At 51.8% G+C, this 13,531-nt stretch overlaps 1 protein-coding gene across 2 annotated transcripts in view; it reads right to left on the bottom strand.

Annotated features, from left to right (window-relative positions):
* MID2 (midline 2) overlaps positions 1–13,531 on the bottom strand; it is a 117,275-nt gene that overhangs the window by 81,871 nt on the left and 21,873 nt on the right. For both annotated transcript variants that reach the window (XM_054076097.1, XM_054076098.1), the window contains exon 2: positions 9,776–10,497. In XM_054076097.1, coding sequence (XP_053932072.1) covers positions 9,776–10,441 — 666 coding nt within the window. In that variant the 5' untranslated portion in view covers positions 10,442–10,497. The remainder of the gene's footprint in view (positions 1–9,775; positions 10,498–13,531) is intronic.

The raw sequence follows: 13,531 nt of genomic DNA, 5'->3' as shown, positions 1-13,531 counted from the left end.
TAACGATCTGGAGCTGCTGTACTTGTACAACTTGACATGCTCATAAATTCTTCATTTCTAATTTACTGGTACACCTTCTGCCAAAATAATTCGCCATTCCCCTTTGGTAAATTGGATGCATTTTTGTTTCTGGTTACTCCCCTTGATGAATGTACCGCAAGGCTGCTGGAGTGGAAATGCCATGTTTTGAGCCCTGTTTATTTAAAGAGTAATAAAAAAATTACATTACCAAAAGAATCATAGAATGGTTTGGGACAACAGATCAGTACCCACCACAACCTCTAGCAGGTCACAGAGCAGGCATCTCCAGTATCTCCATCACATAGAATCATCGAAACATTTGGTTGGAAAAAACCTTTGAGATCATTGAGTCCAACCATCCCTGTCCACTACTGAGCCATCTCTAAGCACCTCATCTGCTCATCTTTTAAACACCTCCAGGGATGTGGACTCCACCACTGCCCTGGGCAGCTGTTCCAGTGCTTCAGAACCCTTTTTGGTGAAGGAATATTTCCTAATGTCCAATCTAAACCCCTCCTGGCACAACTTGAGGCCATTTCCTCTCACCCTATCCCTTGTTACTTGGGAGAAGAGCCCAGTACCCACCTCACCACAACCTCCTTTCTGGGAGCTGCAGAGAGCGATGAGGTCTCCTCTCAGCCTCCTCTTCTCCAGGCTTGACAACCCCAGGGCCCTCAGCTGCTCCTCATAACATTTGTTCTCCACCTCCGTTCCCCTACCCTGGACATACCTCAATGTCCTTTTTGTAGTGAGGGGCTGAAAACTGAACACAGCTGGGGTTAGGAGGTGGGCATGAGAAAGGGATAGACTTGCCTGCAGTGCTCCTGCAACTCAAACCGTGGCTAAGCCAGGGCTGTGGCCAAGGCAGGGGTCAAACTCCCTGCTGCCAGCACAGCCACGGGCTGCTGCATCTGTAGGTGACCCCATGTCATCCTACCAGGGTCCCCCAGCAGCAGCAAGCTTCCAACTACCAACCTGGTCTGGAGCAAGCCTCAGCTGGGTTTGTATCTTCTCTAAGTGCGGAAGCAGCAAAAGCATCTCTGCATCTGGTTAAGAGTGAAGGAGCCGACAGCTACAACGCAACCCAAACTTCCCATATTTTTGCTGGTGACAGCCCCCCGTGTTCTGTGTAGGAGTCACAGCAGTCACAATCGTAACCTCATTCTCAGCTAACTCTTCTTTGTGTCTAGGAAACACATATATATGTATTAAAAATGCAGTTTAGCCCCATGGCAATATGGTAAACTACAAATTAAGCTGCAATCGCAGTGACTCACACAGCGCAAGTGAGAACACGTTCACAAGTCCCAAGGCAAAGTCCTATAGTGCAGCGTTAAGGAAGGCTTTTTCTACCCCACCACTCTCTCAAGAGCCTCACAATAACTCTCAGCTTCCTGCAGACAACTTGTCTAGCGCGGGGTGTGGGTTTTTATTTTAAATAATCTCGAGTCCCACTCTCAGAAACCCACAGGAGGCAGCACGCCTATCAGAAGCGTAACAGCAGACAGGCTCTCCACCTGCCATATCGTTCTTTTTTCAGCAAAGAGAGGATATCAAAGTGGTACAAAACACATCTTGTCTGGTTGGATGTTTTGAATTTCCAGCCTGACACTCAACAGCAAAGGGAAAGCCTCCTCCGAAGGGAACCAAGGAGATGGAGAATCACAGAATCATAGAACAGTTTGGGTTGGAAGGGACCTCAAAGCCCATCCAGTCCCATGGGCAGCCATGGGCAGGGACACCAGGACATCTCCCACTGGATCAGGGGCTCCAAGCCCCATCCAACCTGGCCTTGAACCCCTCCAGGGATGGGGCAGCCACCACTGCTCTGGGCAACCTGGGCCAGGGCCTCCCCACCCTCACAGAAAAACATTTCTCTAAAATCTCATCTCAATCTCCCCTCTTGCAGCTGAAAACCATTCTCCTCGTCCTGTCCCTGCATTCCCTGAACAAGAGCCCGTCCCCAGCTTTCCTGGAGCCCCTTTCAGTACTGGGACAGAGAAGCAAAGGGCAGCAGCAAATGATTAAGGCAAAATCCTTTCCCTGAGACCTGCATTCACCACAAATCATGGATAGGAGAAGCCAGCCAGACTCCTCAGTCAAAGCCTTTCTCGTGGTGCTCTCTCTCTTGCCAACTTGGTGCCTGGCCCCAGCATGGTGGCAGCCACCGCCGGCGTGGGCAGGACTTGGGGCAGGGCAGTGCTCCCCAGAGAGGAGCATAATTGCCAGTTTCAAAGCGGTCTGAATTTATAATCGGTCGAGATTCCACTCAGCAGATAATGTGCTGCTGTCCTAGGCACTCGCTTTATCTAGGTCAAACCATTAGTTCTGGTCTTAATCTACATACATTTTTAATTTGATCTTTAATGTTGATTTTCAGCCAGCAAGAGACAAGCTGACAGAATTCTTTGCCAATGATTGCATTCAAAATCTCAATCTTTCCTGAACATATAGAGAGGGAAAACAGGCACCAAAATCCTGATGCACTTTGACTACTCATAGCCAAGCTCATGCACCTGGAGGGACCACGCTGCCCATCATAGAATGGTCAAGATTGGAAAAGACCTCTAAGCTCATCCAGTCCAACCATCAGCCCAATCCCACCATGTCTACTAAACCACGTCCCAAAGCACCACATCTATATGTTTTTTGAACCCCTCCAGGGATGGAGACTCCCCCACTGCCCTGGGCAGCCTTTGCCAGTGCTTCACCACTCCTTCAGTAAAGATTTTTTTCCTAGCATCCTGTCTAAACCTCCCCTGTCACCACTTTAGGCTATTTCCTCTTGAAGAGCCCTGCAACCACCTTGCTCCAACCTCCTTTTAGGTAGCGGTAGAGAGCAATAAGGTCACCCCTCAGGCTCTCTGCATCTGACTGGGGAAGCAGAGGCCAAGACTGTCAAAAAGCAGGTCTGGTCTGTACTCTCGGCAGATGCTTCACCACCACAAGAAGGGCACCCCAACGCAGCAGGACTGGTAGTCCAAGAGTGAGCGAGGACATGCCCAAGCAGCACACACCCCAAAAGATACACTCAGTTGACAGCTCAGGACCTCTGAAAGCGCATGCCACGAGACTTTTGCACAGCCAGCAACATTTAAGGTGGACTGCAAGAGGACAAGACATACAAAGATGCCTCCAAACGTGCAATGTTAACTGAAGTCCACTTTCTGAAGGTACCACCCCATTCTTCTCCCAGCTGAATGGGTGGTCCCTCAAAGCCGAGTGGGTGCTGAATCCACCTGCTCTGCACAGACATAATTATAAGTCAAATGAATCCTCACGCAGCAGCAGGCCAAGTCGCTGCCTAAAGAGCCCAGCATGTGCCTTCTCTGAAGGCTCTGGTTGAGCAGGCCAGATTGAAGGAAAGAGACACTCCTACACTCAGCAGGGTAAAGGTGAACGTGACTGTCATCTTGCCTGGTGAGGGAGAATGGAAGAAGCACTTCTTTCTCTACCCATCACAGCCGTAAATAAACAAAAAGCTGCAGCACAAGGTAAGCACTGCTTGTGGTTGAAGAGAAGCGTCTGTCGGCACAGCACCACACATGAATATTTCAACACAGGTCTCAGCCCCGCGGGTCACACTGCAGCAGGACCTGCTCGAATAGGTCACTACTAGCAAATGCCAAACCCTCAAAGTGAGCAGAAAGCACAGGTGCAATTCCAATCCTTGAAAAGCACCGTGCTTTTCACTTGCCCTCCCTCAGGGTCTCTCCCACATTACCCGCTTGCCCATCCTCACCCACACTGCTTGCTTACTACCGCTAAGCATCTCACCTCCCATACCCGCAGTTCTCCAGGCGCTTAAGCGCGGTGCTGGGAAACAACCACTCTATTATGAAGCATTTTCCTACCCAAAGAGCTCTTTTTTTTCCCTTCCCTTGTGGTCTCTGTAGCTGCCAACCCATGACGTGGAGCCTTCCCAGGGAAACTGGATGCTGCCACATCCATCCCAGCATCCCAGCTTTGGAAAACCCCCCGCCATGCTCCCACTCCAGGCAAGTAGTCCCAGCACTTTGACCTTCACCTCATCCTGCCTGGCATCCTGTGTGGTTCCCTCTTAAGTTCAGATGCTTCCTGACCTGGGCTCCCATTTCGCAACATGGGCTGGGCTGCGAGTCCGTGCAAAGCAGAGGGTTGCTGGGAAACCCTCTCTGTCCAGCTTAAAAACATGTGGATGCTTTCGCTGCAGAAAAATCTACTGGCACTGGATGGCCAGGGTTGAAAATAACTGTGGTTTATCCTGTATTGTCAGCATCATCCCTGGTGTTTGCAACATTTCTGTCAGCAGCTGTTTGAGCTGGCAGATGAAGGCCAGCGGCTGAGGTGCACTGAATGGCAAATGGAGCTGTTTTATGGATGACCCAGCTTGTGGGCTTGAGAGAACGGGGTGCTCGGCAAAAACGCTCGCTTCTTTAGAATATGAAAAGGTGGAGTTGAAGACGCACAAAATAAAAAGCCATAATGTGCATTAAAAGGGATCAAAGATGGTTCCTAAAACATCTTAAGATGTACGGCATTGGTGAAGCATTGGAACAGGCTGCCCAGGGCAGTGGTGGAGTCTCCATCCCTGGAGGGGCTCAAAAAACATGTAGCCATGGCACTTTGGGACATGTTATAGCAGGCACAGTGGGGCTGGGCTCACAGTTGGACTGGATGAGCTGAGAGGTCTTCTCCAACCTTATCGATTCTATCGTTGTAAGAACATGGTATGGACAGATCATTGCTGAGCCTCCATGGGAAAGCCACACTGCAGGCACACATAGATTTCTGATATCTAACAAACGGGAAGTTTGTGCACCAGGGAATGGTTTAGGGTTTAGACACAACAGTTTGGTTTTCAGGCATTGAGCTCTTCTGAAGAGGAAAAGAAAAGAAATCCCCCACCAAAGATTTTTGTGGAAAGTACAGCCCTTCTGACAGAATGAAGTTACTCAGTTCAAAACCCAATTTTCCATCAAAGAAACCAAGTTGAAAGGCATTTCCAGCTCGCTCTAGTTACAGGATCAAAGCCAGAGATTAAGAGCAACTGCTAAGTGCTTCACGCCCAAGCGTACCACGGCTCTTCAAGAACAGGCTGGCTGCAACATAACTCACTGATGAATGACTTAAGGAGAGAAAGGAGAGGGCAGAGCCTTGCAGCTGGGCACAGGGGACCTCGAGAAGGGCTGGGGGCAATGCAGTTGCAGGAGGGAGGTTCCAGGTGGCAGCATCCCCCCAGTGGTCCCATCTCTGTGCGCTTGTAATGATTTCATAGAATCGTAGAATGGCTTGGGTTGGAAGGGAACTCAAAGCCCATAGAGTTCCATGCTCCTGCCATGGGCAGGGGCACCTCCCACTGGATTAGGTAGCTCAAAGCCTCATCCAACCTGGCCTTGAACACCTCCAGGGATGGAACAGCCACCACTGCTCTGGGCAACCTGGGCCAGGGTCTCCCCAGCCACACTGTGAAGAATTTCTTCCTAATGTCTGATCTAAATCTTCCCCTTTCCAATTTAAAGACATTCCTCCTCTTCCTATCACTACAGGCTCTTGTAAAAAGTCCCTCCCCAGCTTTCTTGTAGCGCCCTTCACATACTGGAAGCTGTGCTAAGATGTCCCCGCAGCCTTCTCTTCCCCAGACCCCAACTGTCTCAGGCTGTCCTCCTATGGGAGGTGCTCCAACCCACCCAGTCCCACCCCTGCCATGGACAGGGACACCTCCCACTGGATCAGGGTGCTCAAAGCCCCATCCAACCTGGCCTTAGCCACCTTCAGGGATGGGGCAGCCACCACTTCTCTAGGCAAGTATTTAAAGGGGTTACAAGCATTGCCAGTGTGTGTGTTGCAGTCAGAACCATAGACTGAGGCAGTACAAGGAAGACTACACAAATACTAATGCAAATATTGACTCTGCTGCTAAAGCTCAGCATCGATCCCATGCAATGCTTGCAGTGGGGGGCACGAAAAATGCCATCCAAACTAAAGCACAGCCAGAGGCAGGGGTTACAGACACCGAACTGAGGTCCTCCCTCCACAGGAGGAAAGCCACCTCTGGCACAGGGGGCAGAGCTATCACAGCCCCTCTCCCCGGCTGTCCCCCTCAGCTACAGCTCCTGCAGCTGAATGGGGAGCTGGGCAGAATGAATAGCACAGAAAGAATGCTTCTAGCAGAGCTTCCTTCCTCATCCAAAATCACTTAATACAGTTATTTAAAAGAAAAAAAAACTCAGTGTTCTGGCAACCTGCAAAATTTGGCTGGTTGGAGAAGCAATTCAGGTTGTCAAGGGGTTTTGTTTGCAGATGAATTCGCCTGGCAAGCTGACATGGGCAGAATTGGGAGGAAAATATTAAAGGGGTTTTAATTTCTGTTCCTCGGGTTTTATTACGTGCAAACATACATGGTCATTTCTTGCGAAGGTTTCCAATTTGTTAATTGAGACATTTCCTCATGGAAAAAGAATGTCCTGGACTAAGGACTGGGCTGCTGGCATCACTCCCCACTGGGGGAAGCTTAGGTGAGTGCAATGTGAAAACAAGACAGGCACAGCAAGGTCTGAAGGTAAATACCAGCCACCACGGCCCCTAAATGCTTCACGGGCACACCTTGAACTGATACCATTTGGCAGCACCTACTGAAAGCGAGACCATGCGGCTGGAACCAGGGAGAGACAGAAATCAAGTACAGGACTACGTACAGCATGCTCTTCCTGCAGATGGTTAAGTCACAACACTGGGCAAGTCACGCCAGGTTTAGGAGGTTTTGGTGGATGAGAAGATGAACATGAGCTGGCAGCATGTGCTCGCAGCCCAGAAACCAACCATGTCCTGGGCTGCATCCCAAGCAGTGGGACCAGCAGGGAGGGAGGGGATTCTGTTCCTCTGCTCTGCTCTGCTCTGGTGAGACCCCACCTGGAGCCCTGTGTCCAGTTCTGGAGTCCTCAACACAGAAAGGATGTGGAGCTGTCGGAGTGAGTGCAGAGGAGACCACAGAAATGATCAAAGCGTGGAACACCTCCCCTGTGAAGAGAGGCTGAGAGAGTTGGGGTTGTTCAGCCTGGAGAAGGGAAGGCCTTTCAATACTAAAAGGGGGATGATAAGAAAGATAAGGTAAAACTTCGTAGGGATAGGACAAGGGGCAAAAGTTTTAAAGCAGAGGAGAGGTTTAGACTAGATCTTAGGAAGAACTGTGAGGGTGAGGAGGCCCTGGCCCAGGTTGCCCACAGAAGTGGTGGCTGCCTCTTCTCTGGAGATGTTTAGGGTCAGGTTGGATGGGGCTTGGAGCAATCTGATCCAGTGGGAGGTGTCCCTGCCCATGGCAGGGGGGTGGAACTGGATGGGCTTTGAGGTCCCTTCCCTCCCCTTGAGGTTTCTTTCCAGGCAACAGTTAGCTTAAAAAAAAAAAAAAGAGGAAAAAGTAATCTGGTCTCCACATTAAAAAAAGGCTGTTTTTGAGAGAGTGATAGCAGTATTTTATCTGCCCTCAGAAAACACAAGAGCAGACAGATCGATTTTGTTCAAACCATTAACATGACAAAAAGCTAAGGAAAGCACTTTTGGGTCAAAACAAGCCCAGAGCATTAAGGGAGAAAGGATCAAGGAAGAAGGAGCTGGGAACATATGAGGAGTGTTATAATGGGGATATACTACCACCTTTACAACCTCACCGGTGTGACCTCTAACAGGACTGGCTATATTTTTGTTTAATATTAAAAAAAAGAAGGAATTAAAACCATTTTGCAGACTCATGTGGAATGCACGGGGGATGGAGAGGGATTTCTGACTTCATATAGGTCAATCATCCATAAGGGTTCACATAACATCCAGAACAGCCACAGTCATTGCGTAAAAATTAAGCTTCTAAGTACTCCAGAGGGATCCCTGGGAAGTTTGCTCTCTCCTACCTCAAGTACAGCACAATAGTAATTCAGTTCAGATCGATACATGCTATGAGTGAAGGGGGCTGTAAAGTGATTGCCTATTCCTGACGCCTCAGCTCGGGGGAAATTAGGATGGAAACGTGGGCTGTTGTAGATAAGAGGTTTCCCACCATAGGAGCTCCATGCTGCTGGAAACTCTGGTCTTGACAGGAAGCAGGTGGAAGGAGATCCCAGGAAACAGGAACATAGGAGGGATCTTCAGAAGCTTCCAAATACCAGTCAGCCTCCAACGACCTTCTCTGCAAGATGGCACCCTCCTTTGGCATGGTCCCTCTGAGAGACACAGAGGCCTGCTAAGGCCGCCCCTCCGGGAACGGCATCTGCAAAGAGCTGAAGTGCTGAGATCCCACAGGAGGGTGAAGGACTGAGGAGCTTGGGGCACTTGGGGAGGAGGGGGGAGCTCCATCCCTGCCTCAGAATCACAGAAGGGTTTGGGTTGGGAAAGAACTTCGAAGACCACCTAGTCCAGATCCCCTGCCAAGAGCAGACACATCTTTCACTGGATGAGGTTGCTCCAAGCCCTGTCCAATCTGGCCTTGAACACTTTCAGGGATGGGGCATTCATAACTTTTCTGGGCACTCTGTGCCAGTGTCTCATCACAAATCATTTCTCCCTTATGTTCAAGCTAAACCCTTCCTTGTTCACTTTATAAACATTTCTCCTTTTCCTGTCACTAAAGGCCCTGGTAAAAAGTCTCTCTGTGTCTTTCTTCATATATTAAAAGCCCGCAATAAGGTCTCTCTGCAGCCTTCTCTTCTCCAGGCTGAACAACCCCAACTCTCTCAGCATTTCTTCCTATCAGAGATGCTCCAGCCCTCAGACCATTTCCATGGCCTCCTTGGGAAACATTCCACAAGGCCCACATCCTCCTTGTGCTGAGGACCCCAGAGCTGGATGCAGGGCTCCAGGAGGGTCTCACCAGAGTGGAGCAGAGTCCCCTCCCTCCACCTGCAGATGATGTACCCAGGACATGTTTCACCTTCTGGGCCAAGAGATCTACACTCTCATAGTTGTCTTACATGACCAGCTGATGTCCAGTTTTTTATGCATCAGCATCCCAAAGTCCTTCTCCAAAGGGCTGCTCTCAACCCATTTATCATCCACCACCTCCCAGAACCTGGCCCTCTCTCACAGTGGAGAAGCTTTGAGTAAGCTGGCTTGAGGAGGACACGAAAGCACTCCCTGGAGCACTTCTCAGGGCATGAGGGTCCTCAGGCACGCGTAAAACCTGCAGGGGAGGTTTTATCGACAGCAGGAGGGTTCCCACATGCTGCAGCCTGCAGGGTGGAAACTTGCAGAGCAGCCTTCCAAGAGGAAGTGCCCACAGCCTGACCTGTCCTGCTTCCATTCTTCTTAAGGGCTCAATAGGCACAGCCTGAGCGTGACAGCCTTGGGGGATGATGCTCACAGGCCCCCCACGTCACTCTCTGCCACCCAGCTCTCTCACAAGACAAGCCCCAGGGGAAAGCCACACTCCTGGGGCAACAGCCACAGGGCACCTCAGTGCCCCACAATGCTTCACTGTCCAGCTCTTTGGGGAGAAGCTCCAATCCCTGGGTGCACACACAGCAGCAGGAGAAAAAGAACACAGTGAAGACTTTGCTCTAATTGTGCAAGCGAGAACTAGCTCAGCCTTCCAGTACCAGGGTCCTGGAGCAGCCCACAAGCTCCACCCTGCAGCCAGCATATCTTTCAGGAGTTATTTGGCTCAAAAAAAGAGATGCTGCTCGGGGCACCTGAGCCTGCTTCTGAGCTGACAACTGTCCCGCAGCAAACTCCAGCCCCTACGGACAACCTTGCCCACAGGCTCGCTGCGGCCGCTCTGGGTGCTTACCTTGAGTTTTTCAAAGCGATCACTGAGGGAAGCCACTTGATGGTCCCGGTGACGGCCCACCAGTTTACATAAGGCACAGATGAGTTGGTCGTCAGCAACACAGTACATGTTCACCTTCTCGTTCTCGTGCTCCAAGCACGTCAGTCCTCGGAAGTGCGCGTCAGGCACAGGCTCCACCAGACGGTGGCTGGTGAAGGGCTTCTTGTTGGGGTGGGTGGCCCGCAAGCACCGGTCGCAGTAGGACACCTCACAGGTGATGCACGTCTTCACAGCGTCCCGCGGGGGATCCTGCTCACAGAACTGGCAGGCGATCCTCTCACCGGCCACGGACATGGTAGGGCTGTTGCGGTACGTCCTCTCACGTCGACTTTCGCTGGGGGAGTTGGGGCCACTCAGGGATGCCTTCTGAAAGCGGTCAATTATGTTTTGCAGGGTCACATTCCTTTTGAGGCCCTCCAGGCCCCGGTGGTTGAGGGAGATGACATAGCGGCACGTGGGACACTGGAAGGCAGTGATGGGCTCGATGGACTCACTGGAGGAACAGCTGGACACCAGGATGCGATGGGCACAGCTGAAGCAGAGGCTGTGGGCACACGGCAGCAAGAGAGGGTCTTCAAATAACTCCAGGCAGATTGGGCAGGTCAATTCTGACTCCAGTGTTTCCATCTTTAGTTAAAACGATCCTGATTCAGCATCAAAATCCAGGGAAGGTAGTCTGGTACCTAGGAGAGAGAACAGAGACATGAGACAGAGGTTCTCCCAGGCAGCTCCTCTCCACCAGAAATGGGCACCTCGGAGAGTCACCACCTCTGCAACATCCCAACATTCTTGGCACGCCAACACTGTTACTACAGCCCAGCCAGAGTCACACAAGTGCCTCAGCGTGGCTGAAGCATCTCACCACACCATCCACGAGTCAAGCACCCAGGGATTCTGTGGGATGGGACAAAAACGGGAGAAAGGGGTAGCAGCAAGCTACTCTCCATCACCTCCCTGTCCAGCCAGGAAAGAGGACTTGGGCAGCAAGGCTGAAGGCAAAACCAGAAGAAACCACACAATTTCGGGCTTCTTCTAGTGGGCGCTACGCAAGACGGGAGCAGGGGATCATGCTGCTTCCCCATGCATAAAGGCTCTGCTGTGCAGCAAAACCAAACCTCTCAATTTCCCCTCTAGCAGCTACACAGTCCCGCCTGCTTTTGGTGAAGGGGAAAAGGTGAATCATGTGCTGGAAACCGAGCAAAGCATGACAGGAGCTCTAACGTGCCGTCCTCCTGTGTTTCTCCCAGCCGTTGCCTTTTAGGAGCAGGGCGGGGAAAGAAGAGCAGCAAAATTACAGTCTGCAGACTTCCATCTCCCAGCTGTCCTCTGCTGCACTCCAGCAACAACTAGGGATGCCCAAATCAAGTCCAGCTGGAGGCAAACAAGCTTGTATTTTTAGATTGCCCCTCCTGCACGAGGCTGGAAACAGGCCCTCTGCAAGCTGCTGTCATGTTGGTTCCAAGCTTAGGTTTTGCAGAGCACCAAAGTACACTATGAGCACTGGCTTGACCACGCCAGCGTCCTGGCATGCTCCTAAACACTGTCCTCCCCACGCACCTGGTGGCCCCTTTCCACCTAGGGTGAAGGACAATTCCTCATCCCAGCTGGAGGACAGTCAAGCAGCAGGCACTGGGGCTGCACACCAACAGCCCTGCCTTCATCCAAGTGCCCCCCAAACCCACCTCCAGACATTGCACTGGCTGCTGCCTGGTCTCCAAAATGAATGGGGAAGACAACAACGGCCTGGCAGGCGCGGAGAAACCACAGCTTCCCACCCCCTACACCAGCTCTGCCGCAGCCACTCACGGTGACGGGGACTAATTGGTGAGGGGGACGGGATGGGCTTTGCAGCAGCCCCCCTGCCTCCGGCTCTGTTCCACGATAGAGGTAAACCAGCAATCAATTAATCAGCCCCGCTGCTTCCCCACAGGAACCTGGTGGAGGGAAATGCTTGAAGAGCAGTTGTCTGTTGAATTAGTGCACCACCGCTTCGGGTCAACACCAGCTGAGGACACTCCCAAAGGGCAGAGGCAGCGTTTAATTCTCTGGGTAGAGGGAGCACAGCATGGTCCTGGCACGCAGTGCTCGGGGCAGGGAGCTGAGCCCTCCAGGAGGATGCTCTGCACTGGTTGGGACATTGAAGGAGACAGTATGAGCTTGACATGAGGAGATTCCAGCTGAGGAAGTGCATAAGGGGCAAACTGGGGATTTCCTTCCAAATTTGTGGCAAGATGGCCTCTGGTGAGGGGGTCACCTGTAAGGCAAACGACCTGGGATGCTGGTGCTGCCACCTCTGCTCCAAGTGGTTCCTGACAGGCAGCAGACACTCTGCTACTGGGATTCCTTTCATGGAATCATAGAACAGTAAGAAGGGACATTAAAGCCCATTCAGTTCAACTCACCTGCTGTGGGCAGGGACATGTCCCACTGGATCAGGTTGCTTTAAGCCCCATCCAACCTGGCCTTGAACACCTCCAGGGATGGGGCAGCCACCACTGCTCTGGGCAACCTGGGCCAGGGCCTCCTCACCCTCACAGCAAAACATTTCCTCTGAGGATTGCACCTCATTCTTCCCTCTTTCAGCTTCAAAACACTCCCCCACATCCTGTCCCTGCACTCCCTGATCCAGAGCCCCTCCCCAGCTTTCCTGGAGCCCCTTTCAGCTCTGGAAGCTGCTCTAAGGCCTCCCCGCAGCCTTCTCTTCTCCAGGCTGAACAACCCCAACTCTCCCAGCCTGTCCTTGTACAGGAGGTGCTCCAGCCCTCGATTCATCTCCATGGCTTCATCTGGACCCGCTCCAACAGCTCCATGTCCTTCCTGTGCTCAGGCCTCCAGAACTGGATGCAGGGCTCCAGGTGGGGTCTCAGCAGAGTGCAGCAGATGGGCAGAATCCCCTCTCTCCCTGCTGGTCCCACTGCTTTGGATGCAGCTCAGGACACGGTTGGTTTCTGGGCTGTGAGCGCATGTTGCCGGCTCATGTTGAGGTTGTCATGATCAGGTTGTCTCATCCTTTGGCCCCAGCACGTTGGGTTGCAACTGATGCCCACTGTGACACTGCAGAAAGCCTCAAGAAGTTGCTTTGGGTGGGGAGGGCAGTGGTCCCACCTTTTACAAGTATTTTCCAGTCCACCTCCTCCTGCCAAGTGACTTCAGAGCCTTGAGCGTTCCCGGTGCTCACAGCATGCTCCGTGCCCAGCTCCAACCTCGCCTGTAAGCGGTGCTGGCAGCTGCCCCAGCCCCAGCAGGGGGACTCAGCACCCACAATCGGCAAATCTCCACGTGCCCTGCTGGGACCTGCCTCCACCCACCCCTGTCTATCGCACCATCTCTTCCTGATTGCCTGAAATAGGAGTCGCAAGAGCGTGGAGGTGACCATGAGGTCTTCTCTGCACCAGGCTCAAAGGGCTTATAAAGTTAAGCAATTGGATATTTAGATAGGTTAATGCTGCAGTGACCTCAACACTGCCTGCTCAAATGCAGTGTTGCACATAGATAAGTACTTTAATGTTTGGTTTTTTACAAGAGAGACAGTAGAAAAGCAGCAGAATTAAAAAAAAAAAAAAAAAAAGGAGTGCAAAAGCTCTCAACAGCTTCCTCTCTGAGGCCCCTGGTGCTTTTCTCAAGCCTTGGAGCCCATCTCAGCCATGGGAAAGCAGTGAGGAGGAAACACTGCTGGCCGCCTGCCCAGGAGCTCTCGCACAATCTGCAGCAGCCGCC

This window comes from Cuculus canorus, chromosome 10, assembly GCF_017976375.1.
Source record: "Cuculus canorus isolate bCucCan1 chromosome 10, bCucCan1.pri, whole genome shotgun sequence".
In the NCBI taxonomy this organism is placed as follows: Eukaryota; Metazoa; Chordata; class Aves; order Cuculiformes; family Cuculidae; genus Cuculus; species Cuculus canorus.
Note: the sequence above shows the minus strand (reverse complement) of the source record. Positions and strands in the feature narration are given on the sequence as shown.